A 24997-nucleotide genomic window follows, 5' to 3' on the forward strand; every position below is an offset into this window, starting at 1 on the left:
TTAGTAATTCTAACATTTCTTTATGTAACCTTATGGCGTTTGACATATCATTGACAGAATGTGTGCTGCAAATAACGTCAAAGAGATTGTAAGAAAAATGAATATCGTTTAAAATAAATTGCGATTTAAAATAAATCGATTGGAGTTTTTATATTGATAAAATACATATAAAATAATTACAGTCGCTAATTGTTTGTGGCATTAATCTTGGAAATCCATGTTTTTCACATGGCCAGTTATATGTCGCGTGTTTCCGTGTCCGAATACCAACAAAACTATTTACATACGCGCCAGAAAAACAAACAAAGAATGTTGTTAATCATAAAGCAATTTTAGTTAATCATACCAATTCGAAATCAATGTTCATAGTTAGGACAACGACTATCGGGCCTGCTAGTTAATAGATATATAGAAAATATTAAAGCGTCTATAACTTCTCCTGATACTATTTTAAATGTATGAAACGAGCAAGAGCTAGCAAGCCTCATCTGATGTTAAGTGATACCGCCTATACACACCCAAATTGCCTGAGGACGTGCAAGTGCGTTGCAACATATTGTAGATTATATATTATTTACATGAATTTAGTAGCACGTTAAACGAAATTTGATTGAACACAAGAATCGCACAGATTCTTAGATGCAACTTTTAATCGATATGTTGTAAATGAATCAAAATCTAATCATTTTAAGGAAACATGAAAATGGCCTTTACCTAATAAGCTTCTTTTCAGCTGAATTTCTTAAGAAGTTTTAATGTTTGATATCCTGAGATAGAAAGTTGCGTGTGATTCTCTACAGCCGATATTAGGCACAAAACAATTATAATCTATGAATAAACATATTTAAAATATACTTCGCCCCCTCAATGATAAAAGTGCTTGCCTGGAAGAGATCGCTCCTTTTGATTTAATTATGTTCAATATTTATATTGTAATATAACGAAGTGTTAAATAAATAAAAGTTCGGTTTACTCATAAGCATCTAATCTTGATTAGTTGTTCTTCAAAAATAATACGAAAAAGGGTTTTACAAAAGATTTATTTATTAAGCTAAATAATATTAAAAGTTTCTGAGTACTTTACAGTATATAAGTTAACGCGGCTTGTAATATACAAGCTCGTTGTAAAAATAGTTGAATAGCACAGGTCATCCGTTTGATACAAGCGACCGTGTAACTTTAAAACGATCAAATAAACCGTTCGAGACGTGGGCACAAACCCTCCGCGCGTGACTCTCTTTCACGCTCCATCGACTTTTTGGTATGTAACCTCCTTGAACAGGACCTCTGTCATTACATTCTATAAACTCGAGCTTTTACGTGCTTACGAAGGATAAAAATATTGGGATGTAAAGGAAATGAGACATATTTCTGTTTGGTTTATCAAATAATTGACAATTAAATTATAAAGAGTTTATCGATTTCGAGTATAATGGCCTCTTGTCCTTTACTGTAAGTACGTCAGCACGTTGGAGATACAATAACTTAAAAATTGTGTGCGTGCGTACACACGTAAGAAGTGAGACTTTTTTACGACCTTATTTTTCGACAAATGATCTAATATATGCAACTTTACAGAAATTGTTTAAAAACGTTAAATTAGATAAGGTTTAACAAAAGGCTTTTATTATCATAGACATATATACATATATTAGCATATACATATTGTTTAGGTGCCTTTCGTGACAGGAATAAGAAAAAAAACAATTATTTTAATTCTTTAAAACTCTCGACGTTTTTCTTTCGTTCAATTACTTGTTAATTGTTGAGACGCAGTAAAATCAATTGCAGCATTTGCTTCGAACACATGACTTTCGGTGTAAGGATCGCAAACTGACAAAGACAATAGCCGTCTAATTCAAAATAAGTCTAACTGCACTTTAGTTAAAGTTCATTTTCGTCTCTTTGTGTTTAAGCTTTGACAAAAAGAATCGGATGTGTACTTTAGATTACATGTAGACAGATTTTGGGCTTATTTAAGCTTACTTTTTAATAGTTTATAAACTAGAACAACTATGGAATTGGAATTAGATAATATGGTACACAATAGATGATCAGCGTGCGTCTCTCATGACTGAAGTCGTAGTTTTGAACACCAATGGACTTATGTACGTACTCTCGCTCGTACGGTACAAACATCGTGGGGAATCAAGCACGCCTTAGACTCAAATAACAACAGCGTGTGTCAGGCACAGTAGGATGATAACCTACTTGCCTATTTGAAATATATACAGAAATCTGGCTCAGACCTAAAATTCATTTTTATATATTTATAATATTCACGCCTTTATCCCGTAGAGGTAGGTAGATACAACCGGTCTCCCCTAGCTACAGTCCTGCCATACCTCTATCGCTTCATCCACTTTCACGACATATATCATGGATATCTTGACTTGTACCTTCTCTAGTATCTCCTGGATTTGGTCCAAGTATGCCCACCCTACGGCCGTTGTAAGATCTACCTAACTCTAAGTCTCTATATGTCAATTAACTGTTAGTACAAAAAGTTAGTTGGAAGTATTTCTCACAATTACCAAACATACACATTCTCTGTCGTGTTCACATTAAGACAATTTAAAATCCATTTTAAAAACAAATTAAAGCTATTATTTTAATCGCCGAATGTCATTAAATACAAATGATGTCATCAAAGAACATTATGTTAATTCTGACAGTATCTACTTTTGGACACTTGCTACCTGTCATATATACAAACTGTTTAAAAACCCGTCTTTAAAAATATACTTGAAGTAATTTAAACAGTTCTTTGATATTTTGACGATAAATATATTAGTTATGAATTGAAAAACGGAGTAATCCTACTTGATAAACATGCTTGACCTTTTTTTCCTAAATCTCATGAGTGGGGATAAAGACTAGGGGCTAACAACTATCTTCTTAAAAGAATAACAAACATTGATAAAAAAAACAATGGCGCTACAAGCTTTTTAGGTCTGGGCCTCAGATTTCTTTATCTGTTTCATGATCATATGTTAATCGAATAGGCAAGTAGGTGATCAGCCTTCTGTGTCCGACGCTCGCCGTCGACTTTTTTGGGTATAAGGCAAGCCGGTTTCGAGCTAATGTTAAATGCGCACATAGAATGAAAATCCATTGGTGCACAGCCGGGGATCGAACCTACGACCTCAGGACTTTCACGCTGAAGCCACTAGGCAAACACTACTCGTAACAAAACAAACAAACATTGATCAGTTTATATTTTATTTGCGACATTCGATTTAGACTATGTTAGTGTGTCTTAGATGGATATTTGATTTGCATAATAATAATAATCATAATCGTTTATTTGCCAAGATAGTGGTACAGTTAGATCGATCAATCACAAATATCCGCACAATCAGCCACATATAAATAGGCATGCAAATGTCATATAAATTTTCACAATGTCTTATTAAGAATATAAAATAATGTCAAAGTTAAATTATTTACAATCGGTGTCAAATTTATGGTCCAAATATTCGCCTACGCTATAAAGATCTTTAAAAATTTAATCATAGCTGAACAACCATCATTAATAAATGTTACAACTATGCTATAATTGCCGTGATTCTTTATATATTAAGTGCCGGACCTAGATGATCAGCCTTCTCTGAATTTCTTAGCACTTTTTTTTTGCCATATATAACCTAGGTCCTCTATATTATATGTCATATTAATCACTAAGTATATTTCAACCAATAATTTCTTATTAAACTTTCGATGTTATTCAAAATTTCCAAAATGTAAAATAATTTATAAACGAATAACTAAATTGATAACATATTGTTAAATAATATCTTTAAATTTATTGAAATGTTTATAAAATGCAAATCGCGGTATCGCCCACGCAACAATCGCCGGTGGCTATGTGGAATATGAAAATTAGGGAATGTTAAAATATGCATAATATTGAAGCAATCATGGAGTCGGCCGTCAAACTGTCAAATAAAATAGGCATTAATTTGTGGATGAGCTTAACATACAGAGATTTACCGATTGTCATTTGTTTTACGCTACTAACAGCAAAGGTAGCGAGCTCTCTGGCATTGAGTGTCTATGATCTATCACTTAACATCATGTAAGAATTTTGTTGTATAAAAATAAAAAAAGATTGGCCACTCTTTTAGATACTTGGATCCATGCGGAAGCGAAAAAGATCTGCTACTTCTCCATTTAGGAGTAATTAATATCTGCAGCTGAGTTTAATGATCATATTGAATCTTGATCATACTGAATCAACTGAGCGTTTCTCAAGGCAGTTTTGACCGTGCACCACCACTATATGAAACCAGCTGCCCACTGAAGTATTTCCGAAAGAAATGGACTAAGTCTTTCAAGAAAAGAGGGTGCCAATTTTAAAAGGCACTCGCGAGCCTTCTGTCATTAAGAGTGTCAACAAATTTTTCATCCGGTGAGAATTTCGTAGCTTTCTTCAGAGTTTAGATTTTTTATTGGTAACCTGTTTTACGTGCCTAAGTAAAGTTTCACAATCTTAAGGGGGCAAGGATACCGATTAGAAGTTATCAACGCAGCATAATAGGTAATATGTTTCTTTAAGTATCGAATATTTATAGCTATATATAGCAGCAGAGGAAACGGTCTCCCATAACATCCTAGATTGTGGGAGAGAGCTGCAGCACCCGGCTTAAATTAGGTTCTAGGGACCCGAAGGTCACTCCAAGAAGTTTACGATCGATCGAGGAGAAGTCTGATCTTCTAGATGAGTTAGGCTTTACCAACCACAAAAATATTTTTGAAGCATCAACTGTATTCCCAGGCCGTAAAACGGCACGTATGAGTTTTTTGTGTAACAGCGTTTCATTTACGAAGAATCTCTTTACATAATAAAGTATGGCTCTTTAGTAACGGTCTGAAAAATATTTTCACCGGCTTTATTGCACAAGGTCGCTTAACTTGGACCGGGCACGTTTGTGTCATTTATTTTCCTTATGGAAGAGAATCAGAGGGATGATGTCAAGGTCAACAAATAATGGAAATAATTAATTGTTTGGTCTATCTTTAAGTCAATACAATTGGATCAAAATCCCTTTAATCGTATTTATAATATATCGAGATGACTTCCACTTAATAAAAGGCATTCACTAATCAAAAGCCAAGATCTATCAAATCTTAAATCGTAATTTTTAAATTAGGAACGCTTTTCCGTTAACGATATTTTAAAAAATCATTATTTTTGCTAAGGCGATACAGGTCAAAGGTCAATACTACGAAGTTTATACCACCAAAGAGTTATTAGTTTTGCTATGAGCCGCGAGATTTATAGTCTGTGGCATGTTACAGTTTTACATATCCGTTAGCCGCGCCCGTTTTGCGCGTTTGGCGCTTCTGTAGCGTGAAACTTACAGCTTAATTAGCTTTAATATAAATTTGAGTGATACGAGAAAGTCGTCTATAAGACTTTTGTTAAGGTATACAACTCGCAATTCTATAAACGCACCAATTTTGATTCGCAACCTAAATAAAAAAAAAATTAAATAATTTTAGGTATTTATTTGGGTACAGGCTTTGCATACGTGGTGTCAAGATCACGTCGGCGTAGCACCGCCGCCGCGGGTGACACGCGCCTTCCCCCCCTGCCTCACCCCCTGCCTCAATCTACCCCCGACAACCCCAGTACCACGCATGCTCCAATTATAATCTCTTTAGGGATGTTCAATGTCGATAAATTAAATTTCCAACAATTAACGCCGACGATTCAGTGGAATTGTCGAGCTCTTGATTTATTTTTGGTTTGTTACATTAAAGTACACAATTTTAACATAATTTATTTCATTTAAATAATAGACTACCTAGTCCATGCAATAAGGTTTATCTACCCGGTTTTTGAATCTTTCGTATGAGGTAAAAAGCTTGTATTATCATTTGATAAATCGTCTATCTTTCAAGAATAAAAGCTTGTACAAACCACATTTATACTACGTAATATTTTGAAATAACAAACAACCTCAGTTACTTAGAATCGGAACTTCGACATGGACAGGACAGCATTATCTCGTCGCATAACGTGCGCGCGCAGTGGCGTCGCGAAGAGGGCCTCAAATCGCTACGAAAGCGCGACCGGTCCGCGCGTGTTTCTCTCAGCATATCGGTACACCTCAGTATGAGGCTTGGTGAGACCTGCAGCGGTCACTGACCGATACGGCGATCGCTCGACCTCCGCCCTGGCTTGGGCGGCCCAGCTCGCGCCTAACTTATAGCGTGATACCTTGCAATAAAAGGTGCTATACACGTATCGTGTGTCTTAATTTGTTTTTTACTCCATTTGGTGTTTATTGTTTTCGGTGTTCATGTTAATCCTACGTGTGTGTAAAGTTTGCGGTAGATATCGGCAACGCGTGAGTTTTGACCTAACTGACCTAATTTTCACATGAATGACTCGGATCCGATCATCCTATGGTGCAAATATGTATAGCATATCCTATGGGAACAATTTAGACGTTAAACGGTTTATGTTTTATAATCTGTGACTTTTATAGTAATAAGTTTTATAATAACAATGAGACGTATTACATAAGTTCAAAGTTGATGTCCATAACAATTAAATTATGTATGTAAATATATATTTAGTTCTTAAAACACAACCAAAAATCTCAACCATAGTTTTCACGTGAATACGTTTTTTGCTAGTGAACGTAAAAATCATTCGAAATTCAAATTTGATTATTTCCAAGGATAACACTTGTATTTTAAACGTTTAAAAATGGAAAAAAGAATGCTCCGACGGGTTGCACGCTGATCGAAAGTAAAGATAGTATAATCGCTCGTCCGTAGGCTGTTCGTTTTTTAATACAAATAAACGTACAACGAATTATTATAGCCACGAAATTATCAAGCTGGTTTTGACGATAAATCAGGTCCTTATATGGTGAAATCGATTAGGTTTGATGACAAAATTATACGAATAGATATTGGGTGAGAATATTTCTATGATATACTCTATTGTTACTTTCGTGTAAACTACTATGGTATATATTTAGGTAGTCGATTATGACAATTTAGATTTAATTATAAACATACACTTTTATTGAGATATACCTGCAATACGGTGCAACATTGTAATACTTGTAATGGTAGATAAATAAATAAATAATAAAAATTTACAAAATCTTCTACAATAAAGGGGAATGAATTTTGTGTATCAAAACTCTTTCACTGAATATCCGTATGAAAAATTCCGATAATGTAACCCAAGAAGTGGAGAACCAATAAAAATCACTACATCGCGTACAGCGGAAGCTATTGACAATAGAGCAAAATGACTCGTAGTTTTATAGAAGACATATCTACTAAAAGCCGAGATATAGTATCTACATATATAATATATCTATAAAATATGAATGTTAAACATGACATACTAAAACATAATAACATAATCGTGTCGTTGCGTTTAATTAAAGTTTCATAGAAATATTTAATCTATACTTTCAAAGAACGTTTTAATCTGTGTTGCATCATCAAATATTTCGCTTTTACCACAGACTACGATCACGCTCAAAGCTCGTTCAACCAGAAAGCTATTTTGAAGTCTGCGGAAACATAAAGTCAGAAAAGGATGTTCTTTTTACGACTTTTACGGAAAAGATAATACTGAAATGGTACTTTGTTTACACGAACACAAATACTCGCTTCAACGCCACAGACTAAGGTATGCGAGCGCAGTCAATCAAATTTAAGAGTTGGAAACTGTTGCTCTGTATGGGATTTCTAGATCCGTCTATGAAGTATGTATTTGCAAAGTAGGATTTTGAAAATCGAACGTGTTTCTTTGAGAGGTGTTTTTAATACAATTCGTTGATTGGTCAGTAACAAATTATTAGTTAATGATGAGATCAAACAGTATCGTAATCAAGTTTCAGACAAACCAATCAAATAATATTACGCGATTTTAGTCCGTAACACTGGTATTCCCATATACGCGGGTTTTGCACAAACATTTCTGCTCTGTGACATTTATAATGATTTGTACGCACATATTTCGTTCAGAACACAGTTTTGTCTTAATATGTGATTTAAATCCCCTGTAACGAGACAAGTTAAACGTAAATTACACATAACGCGTAACATAGGGGTCATACAAGCGCGTTATGCGAGAGTTCAGATACAACGCTATTGCTATAACGCGGAACCAATCTACCGTGTTATAGGAGGTTCAGTGGTTTGGTAGTTAAAGGCGAATATAACAATTATTTATTTAACATAATCGTACATTTGTTGTATCAAAAGAATAAAAGTAAATTACAGGCGCTACAAACTAGCCCTAGCAGCTCGAAGGTCGAAAACTAGTAAATATCCTTAGTGACCGGAATAACTTGATTAGCGCGTTTCAGGGTATGACGTCATTACAGTAATTTGTAAGTGCAGATTTTACTACACAATACAGTTAGTAGTACTGTATCAACGCCGGCAACATACTCGCGAGCCCTAGCATTGAGAGTGTCCATGGGTGTAAGATCATTTAACATCAGGTTAGTCTGCCCGTTTGCAACAAAAAACATGTATGTGTATTTATGTTCACGCTTTAGAAGTTATATACTCTTTGGTGTAACAAGATAAAAATCTTTTTAATAATTTTATCCCTTATTAAGTTTTATTATAACGCATTATCTAGTTAAATAAAGTTTATTTAAATGTAACAAAAAAATAAAGAAATCGACATTTTTTATTTTAAAATGTTGACTATGCTAACTTCAGGGTGTCGGTTTTAAGTGTGCGCGCGCATCGTAATAAACTCTGAACATTTTTCCCTAACGCGCCAAAAGAAGTATAACTTCAAAAATCGTCATTTAGACGCATCATATTTGCCATAAAGTAAAGGACGTCCGGAGATAATTTTTTAATTTAAAAAGACATTATTCCTGTTATCTATGTCTACAACATATATTGTAATGTATTTAATTAAAACATTAAACCAATATAAATATATGTTATTGATAAATTAATTTCTAGCATAATCTTGACATATAATACATAAGCATAAGAACTTTGCGCATTTGAATAATTTGCCATTTCCTGCGAGAAACATTGCTCGGAAATAGTTAGAGTGAATTAATCTGGCAACACCGCTATGAATTATGACATTCTTATTTATTGGTTAGTTTAGACATTTTCTTAGCGTATCACAGTTCTGGTTTAACTATAAATTAATTAAATTAACTATATTCATATATGTCCAAGACAACTTATGAACGTCGACAGGCATCAGTAGTCTTCGTCTAGCTTAACTCTCAAATCGAAAACTTTAGGGACTATCATTTCTCATTCAGGAATTGTGTGAACGAGTCACCCGCACTGTTTTAATCTTATTTATTTATTAACACTTCGTTGCAATTATACAGATATATAGTACAATTAAAATAATCTTATTATAATAAAAATAATCGTGATTTATGTGTCTTTTTACTTTCTATCTTTAATGTATCTTTAATATTTTATTCCTGTTTATTTTTTGTTTTAATAACTGTTTATTACATGTATTTTGCACTACTTGCCTATCTAATTTAATACATTTCTTTTTTTTCTTTACTCACAGTGGTTGCCTGGAAGAGATCGCTCGTAAGCGACAAGGCCGCCAGTTGCCCTCCTTTTGATTTAATTATGTTAATTTTTATTTTTACTTTGTAGTATAACGAAGTGTAAATAAATAAAAATAAATAAATAATTCAATAAAAAGACAACTGGCAGCTATATCGCCTTCAAGCGATCTCTTCCAGACAACCACGTTTTATAATAATAATAATCGATGGCGCTACAACCTTTTTAGGTCTGGGCCTCAGATTTCTGTATCTGTTTCATGATCATTTTGTTAATGGAATAGGCAAGCAGGTGATCAGCCTTCTGTGTCCGACGCTCGCCGTCGACTTTTTGGGTCTATGAAAAGCCGATTTCCTCACGATGTTTTTCGAGCTAATGTTAAATGCGCACATAGAAATAAAGTCCATTGATGCACAGTCAGGGATCAAACCTACGCCCTCAGGGATGAGAGTCGTACGCTGGAGGCCAACACTACTCTTACCACGTTTTAAAGGAAATTAAAAAAAATAACAAAATATTTACGACATAAAAGAAACACATGTAGGTGTCCCGACTTTATACAAAGATTTAAAAAAAAAAGGTTCCTTCATACCTTCGCCTAAAACTAAACAAATTGTTGTGTCTAGTCCGTATCGTAAACAAGAACCTGTTTGCGATATTAACGGCAACTTGAACCCCGTCAATTAATATTGACTCATTCCAGCAATTATATACTCAAAGCAAATTGCTGGAAAATTCGATAGTTAATAGCTATTACTTCACCGTGACATGTAAGATTCACACGGTCAAAACTTTTGTTTTGACATATAACGTATTCGTACGTATTCGACAATCAATGTTTAACATAAAAACTTCTTCGATTACTTTAAGTTCACGTTAACACCGAATATTTTGATTTTGTTTTCATTTCCGTAATTCGAAATTCAAATTATTCCGTATAAATATAGACACCGCGTCAATTAACATTACATCAAGCTCACGATATTAAGGGATGTAAATACTTGTTCATTGAGTATTCTAAATTCAAATTAATAATTTTAGATACAGAAAACGTCTCGTTTAAGAAAGCTTTAATTCAAGTACAAACGGTACGAAAATACTTTTGTTTTCAAATATGTACATCGGTTCGAAATTCAATTTTTAAGAATAAATACTTCTTCAGTTACTTGAAGTTCACAGTAACACCGGATATTATGAGTTTGTTTTCTTATACGAATAACACTTTTATAGCGTAATTCAAATTATTAAGTTTAAATATAGAGACCAGATTCAATTAAGATTACATCAAGTTTACGATATAAATACTTGTTATCTGAGGATTCGAAATTTAAATTAATAATTTTAAACATAGAAACCGTCTAGATTGAAAATATTTTTATTATAACGTATACGTATAAAAATAACTGGACTTAGGAAATTCTAAATTCAAATTATTGAGTTAAAAATGGATTTCGATTCACGGGACACAAATAACATTTTGAATTGAGAAATCGGTACGTAGATCACTGCTTTGGAAATTCGAAATTCAAATATTCCTTTTTTAAATTCACCTACTTAGTCAAATTAACACCTTATACACTTGTGGTGTCACTTATAGGCTCGAAACACCTAAACGAGCAAACAAAAAGTATGAAAACCGAATTAATTAACCGTTTTTCGCTCACGAAAATATATTTTCATTTAATTGAAGGCTCATTTGGAACAAACTATTTTATTGAAAGAACAATGCGACGGATAAATATTTTAAAAGCTGCGGTTAAAATCAATTAAAATTAATGATAAAACGTTCTGCCCATCCACTGCGGCGAATGCTTGATTGTGTAACCCCTTTTTATATAAATGTCATACAGAAGTATTGTTTGGACTAATGTACGCGGCTAATGCGAGGTGGGACAAGAGACAATTTCCGGCCTCGCCCCTCGCCATTACTAGAAACAATTCTCAAACCATTATCATGCCACCTTAACGAACACTCTTACTGTCTTATAAAACGTTACTTACGGTGTTTGTAGACATAATATATACATGCAGGTCTAGCATAACAGTGTTAGCCTAGTAGCTTCAGCGTGCGACTCTCATCCCTGAAGTCGTGGGTTCGATCCCCGGCTGTGCACCAATGGAATTTAATATTCGCTCGAACGGTGAAACATCATGAGGAAACCACGTGTGTCAGGCACACGAGGCTGATCATTTGTTAGACTATTAGATTGACATATGAAACAGAAACTGGGGCCCAGACCTAAAAAGAATGTACCGCCACTGATTTATTTTATATACGGCGTTTGTTACTATGTCTACCATTATATACACGGACCTATAAAGCGTGTTCTATATTAATAACTATGTATTTCTATAATTATATTATAGTCCGGTCAATTTAAAATAAGCCACACGACCCTTTTTTTTTAGAGAATTTTAAGATCTACAACTTTGGTTTGGGCTTTTTTTTATAAAACTTATTTGACCTTTGACCCCGAAAAACGTTTGTAGAACACATCGATGGGGATTTTTAAAACTTTATTTGTAATGGTTAACCCCAGCTCCTCGGGCATTTTTGTTAATTTAAATGTCTATATTGATTTGAGTATTAATAATAAGAAATATCTTTCATTTATTTGTTTAGCTTACCACATCACATATGCATTTTCTTTATTTCTCTTATAATATGACGATTATGGTGAACATACATGTTACAAAAAAAAATATTTTATTTTTATAGATAGGTTTTAGTTTTAGTAGTAATTATTTCCCTAACAATGCGGGTAAGGTACTAGATAGGCACTTAACAATGTTTTCCAAATTTAACATGGATTTGCCAGGATCCAGACACTCTCGCTTCATCCACTTTCATGAAGATCATGCATCCTGGTAGGTTATGAGCACTATTGACACAAATTTTATCATAGGCTAATAAAATCTATCCACAAACCAAAATTATGTATATTAATCATAACCACCTGTATTAATTTTAAAAAATTGAATAACTCTCGCCATAGTGGTTATCATTTAAAAAATCAAACACCACCACACGCAATATACGTCGAGCGAGTTTGCTTATCTTGCCGAAGCCGCGTTCAAATTATTTAAAGAAGTCTATTAAGTATGAGGGTTTGCGATTGTTTAATCAATTACCGTCTAAAATTCCTAATATTAGCGCGTTTAACCAATTCAAAAGTGCATTAAAGAAACATATCAGAATGAGTCTAGTAGACTAAATTAGGACGGCTGACGCGAACGCTCTCACGTCCGTAAATGTTATGTTACTCATGTAAAAAAATACATTTTTATAATGAGAAATAAAATTATATAAAACGTTACTTATAACTTTTAATACCCAAGCCGATGTGACCATCCACGCTGGCCTTGTATATACTACTGGTAAACCGTTAAGTTACATAGTTATTGGGAAACAAAATCGACACAACATCTGTTCCAGAATCGAACAGACGTCTTAACCAATCTAATTTATTGTAGATGTCTATAGATTTGACTATTTGGCTTAAGAAATATGTATTATCTATATATATTTACTCTCTCTCTCTCCTCGGTAGCTCATGTCAAAGCGTCATGGTCAGCAAGGAAGCTGAAGCAGACTATCTATTTCAAGACGAGCCTTTCACTTGATCGGTCCATTAACCATGTGATCTTTTGCCTTCTGTGTTAACTGCGATCAGTTTTTCCAAGTTCCCATTGCCTTTGTCGCATTGTATTATTTTTAATTACTTTACGTAAATGTTCTTTATAGTACTTGTAAAACAAATTCGCTATTCCGTGTGAATCAGTTGTCATTTCATTATTATATTTGCCTTTTATTATTTCAAAAAGAAAGCGATTTTTTAATAATAATTTTAGTCCAAAATACTACAGCTTTTCATCGCGTTTTTTTTTTTAATTTTTTAACACTTCGTTACACACAGAAAAAAAAATAAAACAAATTAACATAATTAAAACTGGCTGCCTTATCGCTATCCAGGCAACCACTGTGAGTAAAGAAAAAAAATGTATTAAATTACATAAGATAGGCAAGTAGTGCAAAAATACATGGTATACACAGTTATTAAGACAAAACAAAACAGACATTACTAAGAATTCTAAACAAAAAACCATTCCATTAAATCTTTTGAGACAGTATCAAGAAGTCAAAAGTTCAGTTGCTGACAGATGCAGGGCTAATGACAAATTAAGCGTTTAATGTCTTTGAAACTCGAACAAAAACTCTTAAAATAAAAGCGTTGAGTACTTTTATCTCGGATATTTTGCGAAGTCCGTGTTTGTTTGTTAAACGAAGTGTAAGTCGCGCACGGCCCCTTTATAAAAGGCGGATGTGGCGATCCGTTTGATCTCCTCTTATAAAACTCTTCATTTGTCAAATTAGTAGACTCCTTTATATTAATTCCGTTGTGTCAAATTGTGTTGCAATTTAGTCAAATGTTACATGCACATGTCACGCACACTGAATACAGATTCGGAAATATTTTAATCTGATATGTCTTGTCGCGCATCATTACTTTGAAACAACTGCAATTCCAGGTTTACAATCGTAAACAAGAGAAGGCAACACCTTAAAGGCGGGTAACGCACTTGTAATACTGGTATGTACATAACACAGGTCCCACAAAAAATACTGACATACCATCATTTATGTAAGTGTAGAAGTTGCATCGTGCATAAAATTTGACCTTATGAGGTCATAGAGTGCAATTAAAAAAACAAATTTCTAGAATTTAATCTATATTTATGGGACTTAATCTTCAATATCCCATTTTAAAAATGCTTTGGAATCAAAAACACACCCGTGTCGTCGGTAAAAAAACCGCCAAAAAATTTCAACAATAAATAAAAAATCGCGAGTGTAACCCGCTCCCACGACAATTACATTAAATAATGTGAGCAAATCACACACTCCGAAATGAGGCATAAAATGTTAGAGGAGCTTGGGAACGAGCCCTGAGTACGTAATTACCCGTCGGGAATGCGGCCGAGTCCTGCGGCCAGCCTCCACTTCTAAACTAGGTATAAACAACCCGTTCTATGCCCTTACCTAATTATACTTACAAACAGAAATCATACGGTGCACTGCTAAGAACCATTAACGGTGGTAATAAACATCCTTTACGGTACTTTTGAAGCTTAAAGCTTAATATTATGAAATATTCACGGACTGACGGCGTCTAAACTCTGTCAAGACATGGGCAGTAGAACCTGTACACGTAGAAGATGTAATACAGAATGACAATGAAAAGGATTGCTTACTGTAATAGGATAATTAAGACGGATATTTGTATCTGTTTATCCAGGGCACTAGAGGTTCCTAATTATGCATTAACCCCGGCGAATATCAAACCAACGCAATGAGCATATTCAAATGATAATTATATATATGTTTTTTTTTCACCATTACCTCGCATTTGTGACCGAGCAAGCAAGGACCCATGAGTCATTTAACGTTGACTAAAATCCCTCTGTCACGCTTGCGTTTAGATGAACAAAGACTGTTGAAGTTACTCCGCAGGGCATGCATAGCAGGATTCGTTTCCCGCGCTCGGTTCGTCACGAAATCAATATCTTTTATTTTACTGACTCACACGAAGGGTGTAGATTAATTAATAGATTTCATTCACGACACGTGCAGAGTTATAACATCTCTAATTGAAGTCTAGATCAAGAATTGACAAACGCCTTATATACAATAATATACATATTAGTATCAAATATGTATCGTTAATAAGGGTTATCGTGGTCTAATAACACAATTGCTGAAATAAACTAGGATGCGTATTCTTTGGGACAGGAGGCAAACGGGCAGGAGGCTCACCTGATGTTAAGTAACGTGTTTATGGACACAGATTCCTTGAAGGCTCGCAAGTGGGCCTGCCAGCCTTTTAAGAATTGGTACGCTCTTTACATGAAGGACCCGAAGTCGGTGGTGCGTGGCTTAAAAACCTTCATTGATGAAACTCGGTGACAGGTATCCGAACAAGTCCTCTGAACACTCTCTGTAATAAATGTGGTAGACGAGGCAGAGAGACACCTCATCACTACACAACGCCAAAGGATTGTTTACAATTACTAAAATCCATTACGAATTACTGTTACTTTAATTATTTAAATTTACGTCAATATAACAACAATTATACATAACATCTTTGACTTTGGTCTCATTCTTAGACTGAATCTTAATAATAATCAATAGCGCTACAACCTTATTAGGTCTGAGCCTCAGATTTCTGTATTTGTTTCATGATCGTTTGTGAATTGAATAGGCAAGTAGGTGAACAGCCTTCTGTGCCTGACGCACACCGTCGACATTTTGGGTCTAAGGCAAGCCGGTTTCCTCAGGATGTTTTCCTTTACCGTTTAGCTAATGTTAAATGTGGACATAGAAAGAAAATCCATTGGTGCACAGCCGAGGATCGAACCTACGATCTCAGGGATGAGAGTCGCTGAAGCCACTAGGCCAACACTGCTCTGAGACTGAATCTTATCTGTGGAGAAAAATGTTAAGTAATCTGTTCAGAATGTTCTAAACACAAATTAAAACACTCCTAACATTGTAAAATGACTCACAGATGTCATTTGTGTAACAGATTGACTTTTTAATGTTCAAACCTCAAACATCTACGCCAATTAAAATAGTTTGGTAATTTTTTGTGGGGCTTCGTGACGGATGCCGAAATTTGAATCAGGATTAGTCTGTTTTTAGCCGTGTTTCTTGTTAATGCTAGTGTAAATAGAGTTAACACAAGTCCAGCGAGAACGCAGGAAACCTATTTTCAATTATAATTACTCTTTAAACAGTTCTCTTTTGTCTCTTTCTGTCAAATCTTTATGGCTTTTATGAAGAGAGATAAGTGTTTTATTTAGTCTACAGAAATGTAAATAACTAAGCCTTGTAACTGAGCTTATTAGTCCAGGGAGACAGTAGGAATCTAACTCCATATTAATTAAATATCACGCTTTTAACAACAGTTCTTTTGTATCTTTTTGTAAATTTTTTGGGATTATATGAAGAGAGAAAAGTGTTTTAGTTAGTCAACTATTGAAAAATTTACTTCCCTACTAAAATATACTGATCGCTCATTTGTACGTTATAGATAATTAAGTCACTTACAAGCGTCATTAGGCCGAATGAACGAACGTCTATATGATTGAACATAAGTTCATAACAGACTCCACATTAGGTTGGGAATAAATCAATTCTATGGGAAAACGTCGAGGCATGTCGACCGTTTGTTTAGCGCCATATATGCATATAACCGTTGAACGAGAAATAGAAGAATTTGTACAATATAAATGTGGTACGGGATTGCATTGCTTGCTTTGAAATTTAAATAAGGAAGATTTTAATTTTGTTTTAATTATATATATGAGTCATTAGTGGTTAAAAAGTTCGTATGGTAATATAAAAAAAAAATTATAGAATTTTATTTATTCAATACAATGCTTCGACACGATTATTGCATACAATTTTCGATACCATTTTGTCTTTAGCCTCAAAATATGCTTCAGGTTCGGCGATTATCTCTTCATCAGCGCCAAATTCTGTCCAGCAATCATTCTCTTGAAGTATGAAGTATTTTATAGCATGGGGGGGGATCAAAACCGGGACGGGGATAAAATATAACGGAAGTACTTTAGAATACTGTTCTTGTATCCGTTCCTTATTTTAAAAACATCATAAATCTATGGAAATGCGAGGTTTTGCATTTCGCGAACCCTTTTGTGGGCCATAGGGACAAACAAATCGGTTATTTTTAATGATTCAAAAGCATTTGTAGGGTAACAAGCACGCCCGTTGCATTTGTCATATATAAGGGTAATTGTTTGACATGCAAAGCGTCAAGATCAAGCAGTCTGATGAGGGATTCATGGCAACGAAATCGCGTTTAAGCGAAATAAACCTTATTCCATTGTTTCAAGGTCGTATTTTAAATGTATGCCTGTTTTACATGCGAATTTCAACCGTAATTTTAGACGAAAAGAGTACAAATTTGTTTTTATCTTAATATTTCGATATACTTGATAGTTTTCGTTTATTCGAACTTGTAACCCTCTGTTATAGGTAGCTGGTGAACAATCAAAGCTCGGATAATGAATAATTCATTTGTTAATTGTGAATTTTCCTTTACTCGCGAGTACTTCAGCTTATCGGAGAACTTGAAATCTTTTGCTTTTCACAACAGCACAGATGTGTTCTGTCTGGCTCTAGCAATTTAAAAAAAGAACAGTTTTAATGAAGTTTCGAATTCGAATCACATATTGGCTTTAAAACGTAACTTATGCCTAAATTTACATATTGCGGTAATGATTTGAAAGTAGAACAGTTTTAAAAAAGTCGAATTCGTATTAGGAATATTATATTATTTGATTTTGAACATCACCTAAGCCTAAATGTACATCCAATTTGCACCTATAACTTGAAGAAGAAAGTTTTAGTAAAGTCAAAACCGAATTTCGAATCACATATTTGTTTATGAACATAACCTATGCCTAAATTTACATATTGCACTAATGATTTGAAAATAGAACTGTTTAAAAAAAGTCGGATTCGAATTTGGAATTAGATTATGAACGTAACCTGTGCCTAAATTCACATCGACCTTGCTCCAACAATTTGAAAAAAGAATAGGATTAGCAAAGTGATTCTTTTATTTTTTAAAACACAGTTTCCTAAACGTCGAACTGTCTCTAACGATTAAAAAAAGAACACTTTGAATTAATTTTAAATTCCGAACTTCATCAGTCCGATATCTAAATTTAGACTCCTAAGAAATGGCTATCCTGGTAGTAAACTAAATTCGTTTAGGTATTGTTAATACAATAATGTCCACTGAATAATATATAATTTTTAAATTAAATATATGTATGTGTTGTTACTGGAGTATATAAATCTTATATCTAAGCCACATGCACCAACATTACGTCCCCTTAAAGGAATTGCCGCTCAAAAATTATATGAAAAAAGGCACTTTGTTCGCACTTCACACAATGCATGTTCATTGTAATAAATTTAACCGCATCACGTCATGCCGAAAACCTATTCATTACGTTGCATCCAGTCCATGCGTCGTATGGTTCAAATTTTTTGTCCATCATCTAATCGACAAGCTTTTATGGCACCTCGGCGCGGGCGCAAAAAGCTAAAGCGAGGGTCGAGCGGGCTGAGTCGCTAGTGTTGATCGTTATTACAGTAGACACAATTCTAACTCTAATTTCAGTATATACAGTAGATTTGTCTATACGCTAGATTAGACATGAGTATGAAAACCAATACCAATAATAAATAGCTAAATAAATCAGTGGCACTACAAACTTTTTAGGTCTGGGCCTCCGATTGCTGTATCAATTATCATATGGCAATCTGAGAGATAAGTAGGTGATCAACCTCATGTGCCAAGTTTTGGTTCTACGGCAAGCCGGTTTCCTTACAACGTTTATTTACAGAGAATACCAATAACCTATATAATAATGTCGAAGAAATAGTATGATGCGTCAAACGGCCATTATTAACAGTCATAGCCACTGATCCGATAGTGTATATGTATCTTCAAATAATAATAAAATCCATAAGAAATCTTCTTATACGTTGCGTTCTTGCAATAAAAAACAAATTCATAACTCAATCATTCAATAACTTCAAATCTACTGTATTGCAACATATCTACTGTAATTCGGGCAAACCCACGTGGCTAGTTCCCGAGTCGTCCTCAGTCCGTCGCGTTACCTCATTGTGAGAGGTCGTCCTGATTTTTGTAAACAAATCTCGTTACAGAATCGATGTATACGAATTAATAAAAATGTCGAGGAACGTTAAAGTGTCGTGATGTAAGTGATAAGATTGTGAACGGGCTATCAAGCCTCAGTTGTGAAGTGAACTAAGCCAAGATGACGATGAAATCGCTGAAGTACAGTGAACGGGATGATATGATGGATGGCTTTAGTCCTGTGCCTCCACCGCTGCCAAGGCGTCAGCCAGTTAGGAACATTTATGCAGAACCATTCGTGGACCCGAGGTAAGCATAGATATAGTGTCAAGAGCTTTATAATTGTATTTTAAGTACAACTTAAGACCAATCTTCCTGAGTCTAAGCGCTAAGTCTGACTCTTGTACGATAAATTGAATAATTTTGAGTTGAGGGATTAGTATCTTGCTCGCCAACAATGGTAACTCGATGTCCAGCCTTCCCCACGAAGTGTTAATCATATACAGACCTGTCAATTGTTTTTGTAAAATTCTTTGGGCAAAAGAATGAAGACGCTCATAAAACTAAACTTTTCGAAATAATATTTTGTGAATAATTGATTTATGAGTCTTACATAATATAGAAATAATAAATCACGAATTTTGATTCTACTGTTAACGTAATTCCCGCGGCCCCTAGTTATTTAAAATTTATTTGAAATTTATATCTGGTCCCTTGAGCTGCAAATTATCGAGAGTCAGCTGTTTTAGATTTTGACTTTTAGTTCGCGCTTAAGTTCGCCTCTTCATCTAAAGCAAAGGGATTTTAATATTATATGCCATTGGAAATTTTGGTCAGAAATTGTAAACTATATAACCTAGAACTGGCATTAGGAAAACTGTCTAACAAAATCTTTGTAAGTAAGGAAAGGCGTTTATCTAAAATTCCCGATATTAGAACGAATTTCATTCACTAGAAAATTTTCGGTTTGTTATTCTAGCCCTATTATCTCTCTGTATAACCCAAAATCGATGGAACCTTTGTGGATTATGTTACGTTCGTCTCGAACAGGGAATGATTTATCTCGGAAAATAGTGATTTAACTAAAAGAGTATTTTTTAAATCCCGTATATTAAAATCAAAACTTTTTTTGCATATAGCGAACGAAGTCTTGTTTCTGAGCCTTTGAAATCGTTCCAGCAACGTTTTTTGAAATCGTGCATTTATCTTACTTTGTTTCCGATTTGTAATATTCCACCACGGTTCGGGACAATATAAAAACGCCAGTACATATAGGTTCGTTATGATACTGTTATTTTAACATATAATAACAAATATGTGCGTATACTAAGTGTACACACGTAAGAAGTGAAACTTCTTTATGACCTTATTTTTCGAAAAATGATCTATGTAACTTTACAGAAATTGGTTAAATAAAGTTAAATTAGATAAAGTTTAACAAAAGGCTTTTATCATCATCAGAATTTCATTAATTGTAATAGAATTATTACTATCATTGTTATCGTTATTATACATTTTTGTTATTAATGTCTTCGAATGTCCTCGAATCAACCGTGGTAGGGACAAGAAAAAGATGGCGCGTAAAGGAAAAATATAAAAAAAATGACGGTTATTTTTTTCCCAACGCCGTTCAAGAAGTTTTTCACTAATTATGGATGAATAATAATCGTAGGCTTGTAGCCAATATGAGTCCTGGACTCGGGTTGCATCCGTTTTTTTTTTTATTTCATAGACAAGTAGTTGATCAGCCTTCTGTTTGACACATGTCGATGCTTAGATTTGAGACAAGCCACCTTCACTTACGAACAAGTGTTAGTTGCATAGGCAGCAAGTCCATTGGTGCATGGCCAGGGACTTGGGGCTGAATAAGAGTCGCACGCTGAAGCCACTAGGCCAACACTTCTTCATAGGTCTCAGCCGTATTTTAACACAGACACACATCTAAAACATGATAGATGCGTCATAAAGTTTAAACTTCATCGTTCGCAAGTGTTTTTCCGATTTGCGAAACACTTGTGGTCTCAAGCCTGAGACGAAAACTTAACCAATCACACAAATTAATCGATAAAATATCCAACAACTCCATGGAAACCTTAGGAATGGAAAACTTTACATTTATAGTGAAATTATAACAAACCAAGCTACCCCACAACGCGCTCAAAGTAATAAACTCCCTGAAGCCAAAAAACACTTCATATCGACTATAATATGCGGAAACCCCTCAACTCTCTATAGACCATAGCATTATTAAAGGTACACGAAACTAATTTAGCGAATTCGAGATATCCTTTGGGGCTTGGAAAATAGCATTCTTGGGCTTACAAACAAATACAAAGTAATGTTAACTCACGCTTTACTTAAACCCAATTGGATTGGTTCGAAGCTTGTTTTTCTATATAAGTTAAACAATCTTGAACTGACGCGACCCTATTATTGCTTATTAATAACTGTTTTACGAGATTGTTATTTATTTATACGTTATATAACAAATAATAACAAGTAATATAAATTATTAATGATGCTAAGGGCGGCCTTATCGCTAACAAGCGATAAGAATAAGAAAAAATACTAAGAATGCAAGAGTGCAAGATGAATTTAACAAAAATAAAACTAACTAATATGCAGTTACCAAACTTAATAACCAATTATAAATATATACATAAATTACAGAAGTCATAGATTTAATTAAGATTAAGCAGGATATGATTAAGAGGTGCTTATGTTGAAGATAGTTTTTGTCGTGTGACCTCTGACTAATAGGGACTCCATAGGTACGAGTGAATTTTTCCTTCCTTTTTATCTGTAATAACTCCTACTAATAAGAATTTTAATTTCTTAATAGTTTTTAAACAACTGGGCTCATTTCAGTTCTTTCAGTCAATTAATAAATGCTGTTGAAATCATTAATATTTACGTACATCTTCCAATAAATCGCAATCGTATGAATTAATGTTATACGTCTACAATGTATTGAAGATGTCAGACGCTCTGACATTAATGATTGCGGTGGAAATAGAGGAACGGATGCACAGACAATCATAAATCATAGAATACAAACGCAATAGTAAAGTTCGAATTTCGAAAGCAGTTAGTACCATCTGTGGCAACTGTCGACAAAGAGGGCGCGTCACAATTATTGTCAACCGAAATAGTTTACCGCACTTGTTAAAAAACTAATAATGCACACAGATGTTTATATATCGTGTTATTATTCTGAATTAGAGAGAATACAACAAAATTAGATGTATTATGTAGAATTTGTTTTGAATAAATAACACATTACAACTATACTTTAATACCTTGGGGTGCATCAAATTAATTTGAAAATGGGAAAGCAAATAGTAACCGGGAACAGTTTTGTTTTTAAATGTGTAATTGAATTGTCGGTAAAAATCTATAGATTGTATTTGTCTATGCTCTGGTATATGTTAAATAGACTATAGTCTGTACAAGACAAAATGTTATAGACTGTATAGTTATGACCAACATTAAATATTGCAACTAATAATCATACTTAGGGTAAGGCGAACTATAATATTGTACGTCAAAAACAGGTTTTTGACATTATGTCTAAAATTTCATGTGAGAAAGACTAAGAGGCAACCTAGTACAAAATTCAACCAAAGACTATCAACGTATTTATATAGACAAGACTAATGACAACAATTATTCACGGTACAGTGATGATTGATAACGGAAATCGACGAAATGTTCCCAGTAAAAATGTAATTTCCTTGGAATGTGTTAACAAGGTTTGAACAGTGACGGTTAAGTGCACGCAATGGCCGACAGATAACATCGAGGGGAGCTCCCCCTATCGACCTTAAGAAAGCGGTATAAAAAATTACCATTGAAAATGTAAATCCTGTGAAGCGTAGAGGAATAAATATTAGTTATATACCTGCATATGAGCGTCTAATTCATATAAATTAAATTTTATTTACAAAGGCAAGCCGTTATACTTTATTTCTTTTAATAAGTTAACAATATATTTATTTATAAATACCGTGACCCGTAAACCTTGAGATTATATTAAAACCTTTTTATTACCGAAATAAATTCCGTGCAGTACGTTCTGAGTTAATCGCGAAGTAACAAAAACATGAAGTCCAAACTATTGCCAACAATTTAACAAAAAACGAAAACTTTTTATAATTATTTACATGTTAATAGGTTTTTATTGTATTATAATAAAAGTTAACATTCGAACGGTGAAGAAAAACATTGTGAGGAAACCGGCTTGCCTTACACCCAAAAAGTCGACGGCGTGCGTCAGGCACAGAAGGCTGATCACCTACTTGCCTATTCAATTCACAAACGACCATGAAACAAATACAGAAATCTGAGGCCCAGACCTAATAAGGTTGTAACGCCATTGATTATTATTAAGATTCAGTCTAAGAATGAGTCCAAAGTCGAAGGTGTTATGTATAATTGTAGTTATATAGACGTAAATTAAACTAAGTAAAGTTAGACAGATCGCTGAATTATTTGTAGGCTGTATAAAGTTCTTAACTTTTCTCTAGAACTTAAACATATTATATGTTATTCAGCAGTGTTCGTAAGAAACGATTTCTTTTCGCGAATTCTACTACCACGCGAAAGCCTTCAAATTTTTCGTATAATTTGACACTAATAGTGTGGCTTTCTATTGGTAAAGGAATTATCAAAATCGTTTCAGTATATCCAGAGATTATCCTTTACTAACTCACAAACTACACCTATTTTTCTCTCTTTACATTATTATTTCCAAATAACAGTTATTACAATTTAAATTTACCATTAAACGTAAGTTCAGAAACCATTAAACGTTCTAAAACATAAATCACAGTTATAGGTAATTTTGCAAGACGAAATAAATTTTCTAAGTAATCAGTTACAAGAATTACGCATCGGCGAATATCTTAGTGATCTTCAAGGACACGAATTGTAAAAGGTCCTATCAAATATTTGGTCAGTTGGATGAAAATCGTCCAAGCAAGTAATTATTCTCGTTCGATTTGAATTTTGATACTTTTCCAAGAAAAGTCTACTATGCGGGACAGATTTATTGGCATAAACTCGAGATGGGAATGTTAATTGTTTTTACTACATAACTAGTAACCAGCTGCCTACTTATTTCCGAACCAATTCGACATAGGAACAAAGGCCGGCAACGCAATTGCGAGCCCTCTGGCATTGAGTGTCCATGGGTGGTATCACTTAACATCAGATGAGCCTCCTGCCCGTTTGCCCCTATTTTGTAAAAAAAAGGACAAAGGCCGGCAACGCAATTGCGAGCCCTCTGGCATTGAGTGTCCATGGGCGGTATCACTTAAAATCAGATGAGCCTCCTGCCCGTTTGCCCATAAGCAAGGTAAGCCTTACCATGCTTACTTGTCATATTGACCCAGTGAACTTCATATACCATATACCATATCCGTGTCAAAAATTAATAAAAAAAAGTACAACAGACCCAAGAGATTGGACCTCATACTACAGCTATGAAACACAAGTTTCTAAAGGCATATATATATGACAATCAAGAGATAACTATTAAGTATTTTGCTTATTTTTTGTAATTTCTATTTCTAAAGTCCGGCATTGTGAGTGTCCATGGGTGGCGGTATCAGCCTCCTGCCCGTTTGCCTCTTATAAAATTAAAAAATAAATCTATATTTGCGAGCGCCATACATATCTACTTGGATAAGTTATTAAGATTCCCAACGCTGCGCGCTGTTCTGTTTCACTTCAGATTCGAG

At 34.2% G+C, this 24997-nt stretch overlaps 1 protein-coding gene across 2 annotated transcripts in view; it reads left to right on the forward strand.

The window, feature by feature from the left end:
* The first annotated feature begins 6151 nt into the window (after positions 1-6151).
* LOC123715850 (teneurin-a) overlaps positions 6152-24997 on the forward strand; it is an 87447-nt gene continuing 68601 nt past the window's right edge. The window contains exons 1-2 of one of the 2 annotated variants that reach the window (XM_045671198.1): positions 6152-6239; positions 19325-19565. In XM_045671198.1, the coding sequence (XP_045527154.1) occupies positions 19438-19565 (128 nt within the window). In that variant the 5' untranslated portion in view covers positions 6152-6239; positions 19325-19437. Of the gene's footprint in view, positions 6240-19276; positions 19566-24997 lie in introns of those variants that run through there. The other variant, XM_045671199.1, reaches the window with a different exon arrangement.

Source organism: Pieris brassicae, chromosome 10 (assembly GCF_905147105.1).
Source record: "Pieris brassicae chromosome 10, ilPieBrab1.1, whole genome shotgun sequence".
NCBI lineage: Eukaryota > Metazoa > Arthropoda > Insecta > Lepidoptera > Pieridae > Pieris > Pieris brassicae.